Genomic DNA, 19,482 nt, shown 5'->3' on the forward strand with positions numbered 1-19,482 from the left:
CTCCAGTTTCAACTGTTCTGCCTGCGGCTATGGAACCCTGACCTGTTCACCGGACGTGCTACCTTGTCCCGGACCTGCGGTTTTCGACTCCCGCTACCGCAACTGCTGTCTCGACTTCTGAATGCTCGGCTATGAAAAGCCAACTGACATTTACTCCTGAGGTTCTGACCTGTTGCACCCTCTATAACCACTGATTATTATTTGACCCTGCTGGTCATCTATGAACGTTTGAACATCTTGGCCATGTACTGTTATAATCTCCACCCGGCACCTGGCCACCCCTTAGAGCCTGGTTCCCCTCTAGGTTTCTGCATTGCTTGCTGTTTTGGGGTTTTAGGCTGAGTTTCTGTATAGCACTTTGTGACACCTGCTGATGTAAAAAGGGCTTTATAAATACATTTGATTGGTTGATTGATTCCATAGACATAGGCCCTGTTCGAATCCTTTGAAAATGCAACTTTCCCTCCTCCGTTCTTTGAAGTAATCATTGATCTGACATTTTTTGGACTGGTGAAAGCTATGAACTGGAATTCTTGCTTTAACCTGTCCAATCATGCTAGATAAGTTATTAGTCCAAAGAGGAGAGGAAGGAACAGAAGCATTTTAACCGTTTTTAAATAGGTCCAGAGATGGATGGAGAAAGTCAGTTGTAGACTAATGTCCAGGTGAACAAACGTCAACAGACTAGTAAATCTCATACATAAACAGGAAACACTCATGACTGATTATAACCGATTACGAAACTGGACAGATACGTGGAAGCGCTAAAGTCAAAGTACTGGCTTTATCTTTGCCAAGTTAACCATTGACAGAATCCAGAAGAAGAGAAAAAGACCGGAGAGCTTACCAACTGCACAAAACGTAAGGGAGTAATGATTTATATGTGGATGTGACTAACAGCCACAAGTGAGTGAAGTATTCTTTCTGTGTAGAGCTGCATAGCTTGTGCAGTCTAGATGGAGTCATCTCACACTGCTGTATGCATTTAAATCCTCTCTGCGTCATTATAAAAGGTGTGAGAAGATGTCTAGACATTAGCCGCACTACACCCTTAGCCGCACTACACCCAAGATTCACTCTCACACACACCGAGTGGACTCTCCATTAAGTGGGTCAGGGTGGTGGTGAGTCCAGTGACCCTTGACCCTGAGTCCTGGGGTTTGGCCTGATCTGCATACTCACAATGTACCACATACTGCTCCACTTGGCATCGTTGAAGAAGATGGACTGGGCGGGGCTAGTCTGGGCGGGGCTGGAGAGAGGGTGAGGGGCCGCCTTGTAATCCCTCTTGATCCGCCTCTTCACCACCTGCTGCTGAATCCACTCCACCTAAAGCAGAGGGCATACCATTGGACAGTGAGTAAAAACAATATCAAACAACAAATCGCTGAACAGGAATACAAAGGGATTATGGGCAAGCATGTTTTGAGTGGACAATGAGAGATGGAGGAATATGTGTGGAGAAATACATTAAAGTAAAACACTGGCAGACAGACAAGTGTGCACATATGCATATGCGCGCACACACACACACACACACAAAATCACATCAAATCTCTCAAACCTAATGGATTTATTTCACAGAATTCCTTGGCTCATCTCAGAAATTTGGGAGCAATGGGTAGGATTTTTTCTGATTTCGAAATCGGGATGGACGGACAAGGAAATCTCAAACCTGGCCAGATTAGAGCCCTATAGTTTATGTAGCTACATAAATGACTGCTGCATCTCACTTTTGCACAAGGGTAGTGAAGTAGACAATCATATCAGAGGGAAAATCTGTCCGTTTCTCCAGAGAGCGGAGGAGAGAAAAACAACAACAAAAAATGGAGAAAAGAGAGCGATGGGGTAGACCAAGAAAAACACAGGCAGAAAGATAGAGGGGGGTGGGGGACACCTAGGATGTAGTTATGAAGTCTAAAATGGAAAGAAAGAACAAATACAAATGTAACAGTGATGGCGGGCGATCAGACTGGTGCGAAGACAAGACAGCAGAGGCACAAGTCTCTGCTCATTTTACTCTGTCATTAACATCAGGTTCAAAGTAACAGCTTACACACCTCACTAAGCTCGGAACAGCAGAGCCATCAGCATGTGTGTGTGTGTGTGTGTGTGTGTCTCTCCGTCTGCCTGTCTACACCATGTCTATGTCCGTGTGTTGTGCATGACGAGTGGTAAGCCTTACGCAACAGTCCTCAGACAGTCACCTGGCCAGGAGGTCTGACCCCAGCAGCCAGTCATCCACCAGCTCCCACCACTGACTTGAGAGTGAACTAAGAGGGAGAGGAACCGGATCTCTCCCTCTTCCTTCAGATGGTGAACTGGACTGGGGGCTTTTGAAATACAACTGCTTCTGCTTTGCCCCTTCTTAAGGGTTTGCAGGTGGCTCTCTCTATTGCAGTCTCTGCCTCTCTCACTGACTGGGTCAGTAACCAAGGGCAACCAGGATCCAAAAGGGCCAGCCGTACAGCAGGAGCGCCAGTTGAAGTCAGACGTTTGTAATGCAGACTTCCTTCGTTTCTCGCTTCCTTGAAGGGATCACTGATCTGACATGAAAGTATAAGTAGAAGTGATGGGGTCCTTGCCTATCCAAATCTGTTAGAAATCAGTGATTACTTTGAGGAAGTCTTGTTGGTAGAGCACGGCGCGTGCAATGCCAGGGTTGTGGGTATGAAAATGCATCCACTCACTACTGTAAGTCGCTTTGGATAAGAGCGTCTGCTAAATAAAAACAGATATTAGATATTTTTTTTAATAGGGTAAAAAGGTCCCCGGGGCGAGGTCACACTCTAGCACCTCTTCTCCAAGCCACGGAGACCTGTGTGCCAACAGGTAGACCGCACAACGCACACACACAAGGCGTGCCTGCTACACCCACCGGACTCTCACACAAACACACAGAGATGACTGGCATTATACAACTAAGCATAACAATGTGATTAGTTAAATAACCCACTACAAAGACTGAGTCCAGAGCAGCCATGATGAGAGTCCTGCCCAAAATGAGACTGGCATCAGAATGATAGGACACTGATCCCTGAACAGACAGACTCCCAGCTCAGACTGCAGGGCCAGCTGACATCATTTACACATCTCCTTCCTGTCAACCCCTCACACAGAAGAGAAACCAGAGGAAGAAGACGGGCAAAGAGAACACTGCGCTCTCTCTCCCCCCTCCGTGACGCCTGTCAATGCCAAACTGCCTCCTGCCCCGAGGGGAGTATTGTGGAATATGTTCAAAACGGCCAATGTTTCAAGCGAGTATAATACATCTCACATTGCTGACAGCTATGCTCAGCAGCACTACGGTTGGTCGACTTTTCGGCGGCGTGCTGAACTACAATTGTGCCCTGGACTGTACGCATCATCAGGGCAAGACCAACGGCAGTGCTGTGAGACTTATTCAACAATGCAGGCGGGTGTCGATGACCAGTCTGGGAGGCCCGCGAACGCTGAGGTGGCGATCGTGACAGGCTTACCTTGGGCTCCATCGAGATGAAGCTGTGGCCACCGCGACTGGACAGCGTCGATCTTTTGATGGTCCTGCTGTGAAAGAAGTGATAGTGGTCCTTCAGGTCGCCAATCTGCCGAGGAAAACACACGCCATCAGTCTACAGTAAACACACTGGTTGCATCCGAAATGGTCAAATCAAATTGTCACATACACATGGTTAGCAGGTGTTAATGCAAGTGTAGCGAAATGCTTGTGCTTCTAGTTCCGACCATGCAGTAATATCTAACAAGTAACATAACCTAACAATTTCACAACAACTACCTTTTACACACAAGTGTAAAGGAATGAATACGAATATGTACATACAAATATAGAAATGAGTGATGGCCGAACGGCATAGGCAAGATCTAATAGATGGTATGGAGTACAGTATATACATATGAGATGAGTAATGTAGGGTATGAAAACATATAAAGCAGCATTGTTTAAGGTGGCTAGTGATACATTACATCAGGATGGCAAGATGCAGTATATGGTATAGATTACAGTATATACATATGAGATGAGTAATGTAGGTTATGAAAACATATAAAGTGGCATTGTTTAAAGTGGCTAGTGATACATTTAATTACATCAGATGGCAAGATGCAGTAGATGGTATAGCGTACAGTATATACATAAGAGATGAGTAATGTAGGGTAAGTAAACATTATATATAAAGTGGCTAGTAATAAATTGATTACATCAATTTTTCCATTATTAAAAGTGGCTGTTGTTGAGTCAGTATGTTGGCAGCAGCCACTCAATGTTAGTGATGGCTGTTTAACAGTCTGATGGCCTTGAGATAGACTGAAAAACAGCTTCTATCGGTCCCCGCTTTGATGCAACACCTGGTGTGAATTAGGTTGGAATTTCAGATGCATTCACTGGTTATGTACCAAGAAGACATCAGGAGGTGGCATTATGAATGGAAATGAGACAGAAATATGAAAACATTTATTTATTTGGCCCTTAAGGAAGTAAAAAAACGGCAACCGAGTTTGACGGGAAACACAAACCTCCTAAACAAGACAGAGACAAATAGTCGGTGTTTTTATCTGATCATTTTGTTTATGAATTATTAAGTGATTAAAAACGCGTCACTCTGTTACCAAATCCGAAAAGCTGTAACAAAATGACTGCAATTGAATTGGCCACAATGTGAAATCGTAGTCAGTAGAGCACAGTAAAGTAAAGTATAGTTAAATACAGCACGGTAGAGTTCAGTACAGTAGAGCACACATGAGTCGAGTGTATAATGTAATATATACTACTGGACTGTGCTGTCCAAACACATGAAACATAGACGTCTATGATTGGTACAGATTTGGTCCGGACCAACCAAATTTGGTCTTGCTTGGGGGCGGAGCTTAATAGAATAATAGCCAGTGCAATGGAGGATGTTTTGAAGAATGACGTTCATATGCATTTCTGTTTAATACAGATCAAGGACCCATGACGTAATTCTGTTACCAGGTGTTGATCCACTTCGCTTACTGTAGTTCAATACCGCAAAATTGATTTTTCAAACTCAAGGTATCATTGCTGACGCCCCATTCTTTCTGCAGACGTCTTTGAAACTTAGTTTTGTAGTTGATATTTAACAAAGTTTTTAGAAAAAGTGGTCACATAAAATAACTGAGGGAGATTTTACTGTCATTCTGTTTCCAAACTTTACATCTGCGCTGTTCCTAATGCAAATGTGTTTTAGTCAAATGTTCTGTGGCAATTGTTAAAAGTAGACTTCTGCATATACACAGGATACACCAAACATTAAGAACACCTTCCTAAAATGGAGTTATACCAACCCCTTTTGCCCTCAGAACAGCCTCAAATCGTCGGGGCATGGACTCTACAAGGTGTTGAAAGCGTTCCACGGGGATGCTGGCCCATGTTGACTCCAATACCTCCTACAGTTGAGTCAAGTAGGCTGGATGGTGGGTGGTGGACCACTCTTGATAAACACGGGAAACTAAGCTTGAAAAACACAGCAGCGTTGCAGTTCTTTACACAAAGCGATGCGCCTGGCACCTACTACCATACCCCGTACAAAGGCGCGTCCTTCTTTTGTCTTGCCCAACACACTCAATGGCACACATACACAACCCATGTCTCAACTGGCTCAAGGTTTAAACATCCTTCTTTAACTGGTCTCCTCCCCTTCATCTACACTGATTGAAGTGGATTTAACAAGTCACATCAATAAGGGATCATAGCTTTCACCAGGATTCACCTGGTCAGTCCATGTCATGGAAAGAACAGTGTAGTTGTATGGTTTGTTAAACAATGATTTTTGCTTGGCATACATTTGAAAGTGAAAAAAAAAGGCCCAGCGTCAACTGTTACAGTGGAATTTGTCATAGACCCAGAGGTCAAGCTTTGACCGCATCACTGTCAGAACGTGGAAGACAAGGCAACAGCAGGTAGCCTACAGAGCCTTCGGAAAGTATTCAGACCTCTTGACTTTTTCCACATTGTTACATTAAAGCCTTATTCTAAAATGGATTCAATTGTTTATTTTTCCCTCATCAATCTACACACAATACTCCATAATGACAAAAGCAAAAACTGTGTGATTCTCATAAAGGAGAGGGTGGGGGAGAGGGGGTAAATTACCACTATATAACTAGGGAGAAAGGGTGGCGGTGGGGGGTTGAGGGCTGGATGACCCTGCTAGTCTACGATACTCCTTTTCAACCTGTCAGAATACATAGTATGGCTTTCAATCGTGGATAGAGCACGCGCTGATGCTGACCAGCTGGTGTCTTCACTGACAGTTTCAACAGGCCCAGTCTGTAAGACCTGCATGTTTCAAGTAGACCACCATAGTCCCTGTGCCCAAGAACGCCAAGGTGACCTGTCTAAATGACTATCACCCCGTAGCACATCTGTAACCATGAAATGCTTTGAAAGGCTGGTCATGGCTCACAAAAACAGCATCATCCCAGACACCCTGGACCCACCCCGATTCGCATACTGCCCCTCAGGGGTGCTTGCTTAGTCCTCTCCTGTACTCCCTTGTCCACCCACAACTACACGGCCGTGCACGACTCCAACAGCATCGTTAAGTTCGCAGACGACACAACGGTGGTAGGCCTGATCACTGATGACGATGACACAGCCTATAGGGAGGTCAGAGACCTGGCAGTGTGGTGCCAGGACAACAACCTCTCCCTCAATGTGATCAAGACAAAGGAGCTGATCGTGGACTACAGGAAATGGAGAGCAGAGCACGCCCCCATTCACATCGACAGGGCTATAGCGGAGCGGGTTGAGAGCTTCCAGTTCCTCTGTGTTCCACATCACTAAGGACCTATCATGGTCTAAACACACCGACACAGTGGTGAAGGGAGGCTGAAAAGACTTGGCATGGGCCCTCAGATCCGGAAATTTCTACAGCTGCACCATCGAGAGCATCTTGACTGGCTTGGTATGGCAACTGCTTGGCATCCGACCGCAAGGCGCTACAGTGGGTAGTGCGTACGGCCGAGCTCTCTGCCACCCAGGAGCTCTATACCAGGCGATGTACTGATGCTACAGTTTACTATACGTCAATTTTATTCCTAGTTATATTTACACACACAACATGGCCATAAGTATACGGACACATGCTCGTTGAACATGTCATTCCAAAATCATGGGCATTAATATGGAGTAGGTTCTTCCCCTTACTGCTATAACAGCCTCCACTCTTCTGGGAAGGCTGACTAGACATTATAACATTGCTGCGGGGACTTGCTTCCATTCAGCCACAAGAGCATTAGTGAGATCGGGCACTGATGTTGGGCGATTAGGCCTGGCTCGCAGTCAGCGTTCCAATTCATCCCAAAGGTGTTCGATGGGGTTGAGGTCAGGGCTCTTTGCAGACCAGTCAAGTTCTTCCACACCAATCTCAACAACCCATTTATGTATGGGCCTCGCTTTGTGCACGGGGCATCGTCATGCTGAAAAAGGAAAGGGCCTTCCCCAAGCTGTTGCCACAAAGTTGGAAGCACAGAATCATCTAGAATGTCATTGTATGCTGTAGTGTTAAGATTTTCCAACACTGGAACTAAGGAGCCCAAACCATGAAAAACAGCCCCAGAGCATTATTCCTCCTCCACCAAACTATGCATTGGGGCAGGAAGAGTTCTCCTGGCATCCGCCAAACCCAGATTCATCCATTGGACTTCCAGATGAGGAAGTGTGATTCATCACTCCAAAAGAACACATTTCCACCGCTCCAGAGTCCAATGGCGGCGAGCTTTACACCACTCCAGCCGACTCTTGGCATTGTGCATGGTGATGTTAGGCTTGTGTGCGGCTGCTTGGCCGTGGAAACCCATTTCATGAAGCTCCCGACAAACAGTTATTAGTTATTGCGCTGAAGTTGCTTCCATAGGCAGTTTGGAACTCGGTAGCGAGTGTTTCAACCGAGGACAGACCATTTTTACACGCTTCAGCACACGGTTGGAAAGGAGGCATCCTATGACGGTGCCACGTTGAAAGTGACTGAGCTCTTCAGTACGGCCATTCTACTGCCAATGTTTGTCTATGGAGAGTGCATGGCTGTGTGCTCGATTTTATACACCTATCAGCAACGAGTTTGGCTGAAATAGCAGAATACACTCATTTGAAGAAATGTCCACATACTTTTGGTCATGTAGTATATCTACCCATCTCGTATCCCTGCACATCGACTCAGTACTGGTACCTAGTGTATAGCGAAGTTATCGTTACTCATTGCGTATCTATTACGAAGCGTTTAACATTTTCTTGTATTTCTCCATTTTCTTTCTCTCTGCATTGTTGGGAAGGGCCATAAGCGTTTCACTGCTTGTCCGCACATGTTGTTTACGAAGCATGTGACGAATACACTTCCAAACATTTTATTTGAAATGTGATTTTTTTCAGGCAGACCGTTATTACTTTGAACCATGAAATACTAGACAGTAACTGTTGCGTGTGGGGCACCTGTTATTCCACCGTTGTGGAGCCTAATGACTACACTCCCCCTTCATTCTGTCATTGTCTGTCCCGTTGGTGATAGGCTGATCCCCGACACACACATACACAAACCAGATACTATCCGGGGGTCAAGTTTCAATCAAGGCACATAAGAATGAAGGTAGCGCGTTCGGGCTGGCCCTGTGGGAGGACTCTCCACTGTGTCCCCGGGGCCCGGTGGCTAACCTTGACATTTGAACTTCAAGCCGAGTGACAACGAAACACCACGGTTCAATATTAAAATACGTTATATTTATCAAAGAAAAACACTAGTGCAGGATTTGGATTTTGAAAGTCATTTTGAAAGTTATTTGAAAATATAGAACTTTAATTAAGAACCACAAACATACCTGTCCCATATTCTTATAACCATATTTGCCCGCTATCCGATCAGCGATGTCGTGTCCCCCGTTTATCCGTACAGCCCAATGGTTGGTGTAAATCCGAGCTTTGCACCGGACAGACGTAAAACCGAGCAAGAGCGCCAGGATGCACATCAAGACTATTCTCAAAGCGGCGTTCCAAACCATCTTCCACTACTTTTTCCCCCCAAGCCTCCCGTGTGTCCCCCTTCCGACTAGGCAAACAACCAAACTTCTCTTCTCGCCGCAGGCAGTGCAAGCAAGATGATCGTATAACTGTTCGCTCCACATAGACTACACGCAAGGAAAGAAAAAAACGGAAACCGAAAATGCCTCAAAAGCCCGTTAGACGGTCCTGTTCTGTGTTCTCCGCGTGCATGGAGAGTTCGAAGTTTGCGTTTGTCTGAGTATTTCTCGGTAGCAGCAGTGAGGATAATATGGCTGAATCTGTGGTCTGAATACAGTGCTCTGGGTTAATTTCTTTCACCCAGAACTCGGATGTTGGTTCTCATTCTCCCTTTACAGTGGCGAAAAAAACGAGCGACACTCTGAAGAGTAAGAACGACTAATGCTGCGTTCGTAACCAATTGGGAGATGGAAATGTACCAATTGATTTCGTGAATACCAGTTGGATACTTTCATGTGCTTTGAACTCGTTGAGAAACGCCGATAGGCTATGGCCAACAAACTGCGTCAACTATGAACTAAAAGTATAGCTATCATGCTTATATACAGTGCTCTGGGTTGTAACACATTATATAGTTAAAAAAAACATATTAATAGATTGCTTTGTATAAATAATGTTTTGTTATGTTTAACTGCCGAAAATGCTGTTATCGAGGTAATTTCCTTAGTAGGTGAGGTCAGCATGTGTGGGAGAAGTCTGAGCTCAGGGATGATAGACGACTTTCCCACTAGTAATTACCAATTGGAGGGCCGTTCAAATGAATGTTTTCCAGTCATATGTTGTAAAATCCCACTTTCCACTTGGTTACAAATGCAGCATAACCCTTGGTGCTGCCAGAGCTCTGCTGGGTCTTAAAGGCACACCCAATTAGGTTCTCAAGATGGTCTATCAGATACTGTATCTATGACTGAGAGACTTTGCCCGTATTTGCCCGTTTGAATAGGGCTAATAAAAACTATTGTTATTTGCTAAATGCTTGATATATCAGAATATTGCAGGCGGGGTTAGTGTGATTTGGAACAATGTGCCAAACTTTGTTACTTTGTAGGCCTAACTATTTAAGTTGTTACAAATGATTTCTGCCCACAAAATAGGGACAACAACATTTTACGCACTGGGCTGGGCTTATTAGGCCCGTAGCTTAAAAGACAAGATGGAAATTGTGAAAATCCCTTGTGTAGATTGTTATCATGAAGATCCCAAGCAAGTAATAACTAATTATTGCTGCCACCTATCTCATCAGTGTTCAACTTCGTTAAAGATGTTGCACAGTAGACTACAATCCACTAACATTTGTCACGGTAGTAGGCTAATGGTGTCATTATTGAGGTTGGCGTTATTTGTCGGCCAATTTGAGGCCTACTGATTGCTAGGTTTTTGTTTTCATAGCGGTTGCTTGGAGTAACTCCGCAGCAAGCCAGGGACAGTGCACACAGAAAATCTGTGTTCCGCCTCAAACACAAGTAGCAAATCAGCATAATTGCTCTAATTGCGGCCAATTTCTTGGTGAATGGACCCCGCTGTCAAATCTAACAACAAGCGGGGGACAAGAATATCTCACGGTCCTCCAAAATGAGATGAAAGGAACCAAAACACCCCATGACCGCGAGCATTCAGTGCAGAGACGGACTTGTAATCTAAAGCATTGAAAGGAGAAAAAACAAGCAATGATTTGAGAACGAAATCAACTACCCAGCTCACGACCCCCCCCCCCCCCCCCCCCCCCCCATATTCTCTGTGCGGCCTCACTGCTGTGGGGCCAAATCCAGCCCCCTCATTCGGGAATGAACCGTGTGAACCTCACAAAACATCTTTGTCGACAGCATCTGAGAGAGCAGTAGCGAGTGACAACAAACATCGGCATTCCTGCGTACATTCCTGCTCGAGTTCATTGAAATGTGCAAGGTCGAGCCTACATCCACCACTGAGACGCCGCTATAGCCTACATCCACCACTGAGACGCCGCTATAGCCTACATCCACCACTGAGACGCCGCTATAGCCTACATCCACCACTGAGACGCCGCTATAGCCTACATCCATCACTGAGACGCCGCTATAGCCTACATCCACCACTGAGACGCCGCTATAGCCTACATCCACCACTGAGACGCCGCTATAGCCTACATCCACCACTGAGACGCCGCTATAGCCTACATCCACCACTGAGACGCCGCTATAGCCTACATCCACCACTGAGACGCCGCTATAGCCTACATCCATCACTGAGACGCCGCTATAGCCTACATCCACCACTGAGACGCCGCTATAGCCTACATCCACCACTGAGACGCCGCTACAGCCTACATCCACCACTGAGACGCCGCTATAGCCTACATCCACCACTGAGACGCCGCTACAGCCTACATCCACCACTGAGACGCCGCTATAGCCTACATCCACCACTGAGACGCCGCTACAGCCTACATCCACCACTGAGACGCCGCTATAGCCTACATCCACCACTGAGACGCCGCTATAGCCTACATCCACCACTGAGACGCCGCTATAGCCTACATCCACCACTGTGTGACACGGTACTAGTTGAGCTGGATAGAAACATCAAGTCTGAGGCAACAGAGTTATAACAGCCTATATACCCTAAAAATATTATCTTCACATAAGGGGGGCTTGGGGGTCTTCAGTTGGGGCCCATTATTGGGCTTTCCCTGTAGTGAAAAGGCCTCCTCAGTTTTATCCACCTGTACATGGAAAATGTGAAGATTTTTTTTTTAAAGTGCCCCCTTCAAAAATACAAAGGCGGGTGAGGGCCAATCGTATTGCTATGCAGGGGCTATCTATTGCACACCAGATCAAACATTAGTCCTCCAACTAAAGCAGCATACAGGGCCAGAGTGATTCATTCCTGAGGCAGTAGCCTCGTACTACCATGATGACCTTGCAAGCTTACATTCTGTTTTGCTACACAGATTCAGTGATTGATTGATGAAGTGAAACGAGAGTGCATCGGTGAGGCTGGTTGGGGATCAGGCTAGAGAAGCAGAGCCCTGCTGGAAACCAGAAGCATGAGTTAATTACCAAGTGGCCAAGGTTATACACATTCATAATGATCAAGACAAATCAGGGATGGAGATAGAATAGAAAGGACTATTAAAACTGTCTGTCTATCCGGACCTTTCTTTCTTCCTCTTGCTTGCACTCTCCTTCCCCACTCTCTCTCTCTCTGGGTTGGCTTCCAGAAAGCGAGATTTGACTTTGGCCTCTGACCCAAGAGCTGTGTAGACTTCTGTAGTTGAGCACAATGGCACCAGCCACTCACCCTCCCTCGTCCTGTCTCGTTTGGTCGGAATACGGAGCTCTATTCTGTGGGCCACAAGATTCTTCTTTTCTGTTTTGTCGAAATATAATATATATATGGATCCATACAGTACTACTACTTTCTATCATGTAGTTTAGAGAACACTGTCTGCACCTACACAGAATTAAGGTACTTGTATATGGTAAGACAATAGTATTGGTCGTTCCACGAAATGAGTGTCTTTTGCGTCCATTTAATACTTTAAGTAGAAATTGTGCACCAATATGGAATTTTAAGAGCCTGTTATATTCAATGAGGTGCCCTTTATTATAGACCACATGAGCTGCGTTTACACAGGCAGCCCAATTCTGATATATTTTTTTCGCAAATTGGTCTTTTGACCAATCAGATCAGCTCTGAAAAATATCTGATGTGAAAGGATCTGATTAGTCAAAAGCCCAATTAGTGCTATAACATCTGAATTGGGCTGCCTGTGCAAACACAGCCATGGAGAATTCAATAAATCTATTTTTTTAATATAAATGAAGGGCGTATTTGCTCAACTGACAAAATTCTGTGCATCCTCTGTGACTTCCAAGAAGATTTTAACCCACTTAACCCCCATGGTTTTCACCATCATTGTAAAGCCCTAGTTATTTAGTTGCTTTGACAAAGTCAGTTCTGAAGATTAATTATTTCATGTGATTAGTGATTCATTTAAAGACAAAAATTGACAGTGTTACGTGAACTGAACTCTTGTTTTAATTTGTAAAAAAAAAAAAATTATAATCATATTCAAAATTAACATTGAACATCTATTAGTCAAATCAGTGTAAAAGCAGGTGAGCTGGTTCTACTCTTCTTGGCCATTCTCTGGTGGAGAACTGATGGAGCATTACACATCATCCCTGTTACCCATAGATAGACAGGCTAGAAATGTTTAAAATGTTTTTATATTTGTGAACCTTGCATTCTATTTCCCCCTCCCTGTTGCATACATACAGTGCATTCCGAATGTATTCAGACCCCTTGACTTTTTCCACAGTTTGTTACGTTACAGCCTTATTCTAAAATGGATGAAATTGTTTTAATCCATTTTCTCTGAATGTCCTCGAGTGGCCCAGCCAGAGCCTGGACTTGAACCCAATCAGCTGTGCAGCGAAGCTCCCCATCCAACCTGACAGAGCTTGAGAGGATCTGCAGAGAAGAATGAGAGAAACTCCCCAAATACAGGTGTGCCAAGCTTGTAGCGTCATACCCAAGAAGACTCGAGGCTGTAATTGTTGCCAAAGGTGCTTCAACAAAGTACTGAGTAAAGGGTCTGAATACTTATGTAAATAAGGTATTTTATTTTTTTATTTTTAATAAATTAGCAAAAATGTCTAAAAACCCCTTTTCACTTTGTCATTATGGGGTATTGTGTGTAGATTGATGAAAAAAAGTGTTTCCATTTTAGATTAAGGCTGTAACGTAACAAAATGTGGAAAAAGTCAAGGGGTCTGAATACTTTCCAAATGCACTGTAAGTGTCCATTTCCCTTGTCACAAAGGGATTTATAGCCGATTTAATATGAAATCATCAATCCTGTCACTGTCCTTGTTATCCGTAATCCTTGGGACATCCCTACCCCACTGAAGTTGAAATGTAAAATGTTTAAGGTAAAGGTTAGTGTTAGGTAAGGGTCATGATTAGGGGTTGGGGTTTAGGGTGGCGGCGTCCCAAAGATCCCAGATAGCATCAACCACCCTCTTAGAGTGCCTGTAACTTTTTTTGGCACTTCAAAAATATATTATATTAATTCAACCTCTTGAGAAGGGAAAACATGTTTTTTTATTAAGTTGATGACAATGTTAAAATTGGGTGAAATTAAGTTCTGTTCCACATCTCAAAAGGCATCGAATTGGCGGAATGACCCATGTACATTCCATAAGACATTGAGTTATATTCAATGGGTATACCCAACAGCAGGAAATGTTCCGTGGCTTTAATAGATGTTACCTCAAAGGTAATGATGCTGTATCTTATAGAAGCTCAGTTGTATCTTTATAATGAGTACAACAGATTAGCAGTAGCATCAGCATGTTTAATGTTCCAATTTTGTTGCGCAATTTTAAGTTGACTATGGTGAATATCAGGTGGAAACTCCCTCTAGTCGTACCAATAATTACACCATTCTAATGCTTTATGATTAGAAGGGTTCAAGTGCACATTTTATTATAAGCGTACAGAATCAGGATCTGGCCTAAAACAGGCACCTAATAGAAGTCCTAATTCCAAGACCGCTTTGCGCCCTCCAGTGGTGAACAACCACATTACAGAGAAGGTATTTTTGGTGGTCAGGAGTAGGATTCTACTGTTAAAAGCCCATGCTGTGTACCACCTGTGTATTCTCATCATGAGTGATGCTCCCTCGACCTGTGTGTGCTTCTCTCTCTCATGCTGAACTGCCATATGGCATGGGAACAAACCACTAGCTGGAAACTACAGTAAGCCTGAATACAGTGCCTTCAGAAATATTTACACCCCTTGACTTTTTCCACATTTTGCTCCAGCCTAAATTTAAAATGGAGTAAAAAAACATTGTCACTGGCCTACACACACACACACACAATGTCCCATAATGTCAAAGTGGAATTATGTAAAAAAGGCACCAGTCCCTCCTGCAGCAAAGCACCCCCACAACATGATGCTGCCACCCCCGTTCTTCACGGTTGGGATGGTGTTCTTCGGCTTGCAAGCATCCCCCTTTTTCCTCCAAACATAACGATGGTCATTATGGCCAAACAGTTCTATTTTTGTTTCATAAGACAAGAGGACATTTCTCCAAAAAGTACGATCTTTGTCCCCATGTGCAGTTGCAAACCTTATTCTGGCTTTCTTTATGGCGGTTTTGGAGCAGTGGCTTCCTTGCTGAGCGGCCTTTCAGGTTATGTCGATAAAGGACTTGTTTTACAGTGGATATAGATACTTTAGTACCTGTTTCCTCCAGCATCTTCACAAGGTCCTTTGCTGTTGTTCTGGGATTGATTTGCACTCTTCGCACCAAAGTACATTCATCTCTAGGAGACAGAACGCGTCTCCTCCCTGAGCGGTATGACGGCTGTGTGGTCCCATGGTGTTTATACCTGCGTACTATTGTTTGTACAGAGGAACGTGGCACTTTCAGGCGTTTGGAAATTGCTCCCAAGGATGAACCAGACTTGTGGAGATCTAAAAAATTTTTTTTTTAAATGTCTGAGGTCTTGGCTGATTTCTTTTGATTTTCCATTGATGGTCAAGCAAAGAGGCACTGAGTTTGAAGGTAGGTCTTGAAATACATCCACAGGTACACCTCCAATTGACTCAAATGATGTCAATTAGCCTATCAGAAGCTTCTAAAGTCATGACATCATTTTCTGGATTTTTCCAAGCTGTTTAAAGGCACAGTCAACTTAGTGTATGTAAACTTCTGACCCACTGGAATTGTGATGCAGTGAATTATATGTGAAATAATCTGTCTATAAACAATTGTTGAAAAATCCCTTGTGTCATGCACAAAGTAGATGTCCTAACCAACTTGCCCAAACTATAGTTTGATTTAACAAGAAACTTGTGGAGTGGTTGAAAAACGAGTTTTAATTACTCCAACCTAAGTGTATGTAAACTTCCGACTTCAACTGTATATACAGTGCATTTGAAAAGTGTTCAGACCCCTTGACTTTTTCCACATGGTTACGTTACAGCCTTATTCTAAAATGGATTAAAAATAAAATAAAAAATTCAATCTACACACCATACCCCATAATGACAAAATGAAAACAGTTATTTATTTATTTTTTTAAACAGAAATAATCTTATTTACATAAGTATTCAGACCCTTTGCTGTGAGACTCGAAATTGAGATCAGGTGCATCTTGTTTCCATTGATTATCCTTGATGTTTCTACAACTTGGGAGTCCACCTGTGGTAAATTCAATTGATTAGACATGATTTGGAAAAGAACACACCTATCTATATAAAAAGGTCCCACACTTGACAGTGCAAGTCAGAGCAAAAACCAAGCCATGAGGTCATAGGAATTGTCCGTAGAGCTCTGAGACATGATTGTGTCGAGGCACAGATCTGGGGAAGGGTACCAAAACATTTCTGCAGCATTGAAGTTCCACAAGAACACAGTGTCCTCCATCATTCTTAAATGGAAGAAGTTTAGAACCACCAAGACTCTTCCTAGAGCTGGCCGCCAGGCCAAACTGAGTAATTGGGGGAGACGGGCTTTGGTCAGGGAGGTGACCAAGAACCCGACGGTCACTGACAGAGCTCCAGAGTTCCTCTGTGGAGATTGCCCAATCTTCCAGAAGGACAACCATCTCTGCAACACTCCACCAATCAGGCCTTTATGGTATAGTGGCCAGACGGAAGCCACTCCTCAGTAAAAGGCACGACAGCCCGCTTGGAGTTTGTCAAATGCACCTAAAGTCCTCTCAGACCATGAGAAACAAGATTCTCTGGTCTGATGAAACCAAGATTGAACTCTTTGGCCTGAACGCTAAGCGTCACGGCTGGAGTAAACCTGGCACCATCCCTACGGTGAAACATGCTGGTGGCAGCATCATGATGCTGTGGGGATGTTTTTCAGTGGCAGGGACTGCAGACTAGTTTGCATCGAGGGAAAGATGAACGGAGCAAAGCACAGAGAGATCCATTATGAAAATCTGCTTTAGAGCACTCAGGACCTCAGGCTGGGGAGAAGGTTCACCTTCCAACAGGACAACAACCTTAAGCACACAGCCTAAACAACGCAGAAGTGGCTACAGGACGGAGCCCGGACCTGAACGAGCATCACCGGAGAGACCTGAAAATAGCTGCGCAGTGACGCTCCCCATCCAACCTGACTGAGCTTGAGAGGATCTGCAGAGAATGGGAGAAACTCCCCGAATACAGATGTGCCAAGTTTAATTTTTTTTATACATTTGCAAACATTTAAAAAAAATAATAATAATAATCTTTGTCACTGGGTATTGTGTGAAGAAATTTTTTGCAAATAATTTTAGAATAAGGCTGTAATTTACACAATGTGGAAAAAGTCAAGTGGATGCACAAGTGGGATGTATAGACATTGTGGACAGTATGCTATTGGTATGCTTGTAATCAATAAGGACTAGGGAGTTAAGATAATAGAAGAGAAAAGAAAATGAAACGGAGAAAAGCAGACAAAATTCTAGAGGAAAACCTGGTTCAGTCTGCTTTCCACCAGACACTTAGATGAACTCACCTTTCAGCAGGACATAACCTTAAACAAGGCCAAATCTACACCAGAGTTGCTTATCAAGACAGTGAATGTTCCTGAGTGGCCAAGTTAGTCTTGATTTAAATCTACTTAAAATCTAATGTCAAGACCTGAAAATGGTTGTCTAGTAATGACTAATATCCAATTTGACAGAGCTTGAAGAATTTTTAAAAGAAAAATGGGAAAATGTTGCACAATCCAGGTGTGGAAAGCTCTTAGCGACTTACCCAGAAAGACTCAGCTGTAATTGCTGCCAAAGATGCTTCTACAAAGTATTGACTTGGGGGTGTGAATACTTATGTTAATGATATTTCACTGTATTTCATTTACAATACATGAATTTATTGTTTTCATTATGGGATAGTGGGTAGATGGCTGAGAATGTAATATTTAATCAATTTTGAATTCATGCTGTAACAAAATGTGGAATTAGTCAAGGGGCGTGAAAACTTTGAAGGCACTATAGGCATATGCTTACACACAATCTATCACAGCCTACAAAATAACGTAGTTTGTGAAGTACAAACCTATGTTACTGGCTTTGTGTATTATATACCCATAGCAGCCAACGTTCAAACAGCAATTGTTAAGATTAAGGTTGCGTATGCAGTTGACCGTTCTTTCTACATTGATTTAAAAAATAAATAAAAAACATGTAAAGTGTTGGTCCCATGTTTCATGAGCTGAAATAAAAGATCCCAGAAATGTTCCATTTGCACAAAAACTGATCTCTTTCAAATGTGTTTACATCCGTTAGTGAGCATTTCTCCTTCGCCAAGATAATCCATCCACCTGACAGGTGTGGCATGTCAAGAAACTGATTAAACAGCATGATCATTACACAGGTGCACCTTGTGGTGTGGACAATAAAGCCACTAAAATGTGTTGTTTTGTCACAACACCACAGATGTCTCAAATTGAGGGAGTGTGCAATTGGCATGCTGACTGCAGGAATGCTCATCAGTTTTGCTAGACAATTTAAAATGTTAAATTTCTCCACCATAACCCGCCTCCAACTTCGTTTTAGAGAATTTGGCAGTACATCCAACCAGCCTCACAACCGCAGACCACATGTACCCATGCCAGCCCAGGACCTCCACATCCGGCTTCTTCACCTGCGGGATCGTCTGTGACCAGCCACCCGGACAGCTGATGAAACTGAGGAGTATTTGTCTAATATTATTATAATTTTTTTTATTTAACTAGGCAAGTCAGTTAATAACAAAAAAATTCTTATTTACAATGACGGCCTACCGGGGAACAGTTAACTGTCTTGTTCAGGGGCAGAATGACAGATTTTTACCAGGTCAGCTCGGGGATTCGATCAGCAACCTTTCGGTTACTGGCCCAACGCTCTAACCACTAGGCTACCTAAAGGCCCTTTTGTGGAGAAAAATTCTGATTGGGAGCCAGGGCTAGCCAGTGGGTGGGCTTATGCCCTCCCAGGCCCACCCATGGGAGGGGCGCAGTTGCACCCCTGCCCAGTATGTGAAATCCATAGATTAGAGCCCAATTAATTTAAAATTGACTGATTTCCTTCTATGAACTCCGTAAAAACGGTTGAAATTTCAGAGTTTATATTTTTTTGCGATTAGAGATCCAGCTGTAAAGGGTACAACTTGAGCATCTCCAGAGATCTTGCTAGGGTTTCTGAGGATGCGTATTGTGTTTAGCCAATGTGAAATTAAATTGCTGCCAAATTAGCGGTGCGCTCGCTAATGTCCGCCCTTCTGCGAGTGACATCTGTGCCGGTTCAGTGGTATGGACGATGCTTGAGTAAGGTGTCGTGGTATATCTGGTCAATTCGAGCTCTGGTTAGGAAAGGGACAACACGACACAAACATACACACATTTATGACAACAAATAAGACCACAGTCTGCCTTGACAATAGTCCCTCTCAGACAGAAAGAACTTCTGTGCAAGACAAAG

The 19,482-nt window shown here is 43.7% G+C and overlaps 1 protein-coding gene across 2 annotated transcripts in view; it reads right to left on the reverse strand.

Annotated features, from left to right (window-relative positions):
• The window catches only part of LOC106580081 (proprotein convertase subtilisin/kexin type 5), a 40,339-nt gene extending 30,911 nt beyond the window's left edge, over positions 1 to 9,428 (reverse strand). Inside the window, exons 1-3 of one of the 2 annotated variants that reach the window (XM_082966221.1) lie at positions 8,830 to 9,428; positions 3,480 to 3,584; positions 1,183 to 1,329 (exon numbers count right to left, since the gene is read on the reverse strand). In XM_082966221.1, the coding sequence (XP_082822347.1) occupies positions 1,183 to 1,329; positions 3,480 to 3,584; positions 8,830 to 9,009 (432 nt within the window). In that variant the 5' untranslated portion in view covers positions 9,010 to 9,428. The remainder of the gene's footprint in view (positions 1 to 1,182; positions 1,330 to 3,479; positions 3,585 to 8,829) is intronic. The other variant, XM_014160700.3, reaches the window with a different exon arrangement.
• Positions 9,429 to 19,482: the final 10,054 nt, after the last annotated feature.

This window comes from Salmo salar, chromosome 20 (assembly GCF_965601325.2).
Source record: "Salmo salar chromosome 20, fSalSal1, whole genome shotgun sequence".
In the NCBI taxonomy this organism is placed as follows: Eukaryota; Metazoa; Chordata; class Actinopteri; order Salmoniformes; family Salmonidae; genus Salmo; species Salmo salar.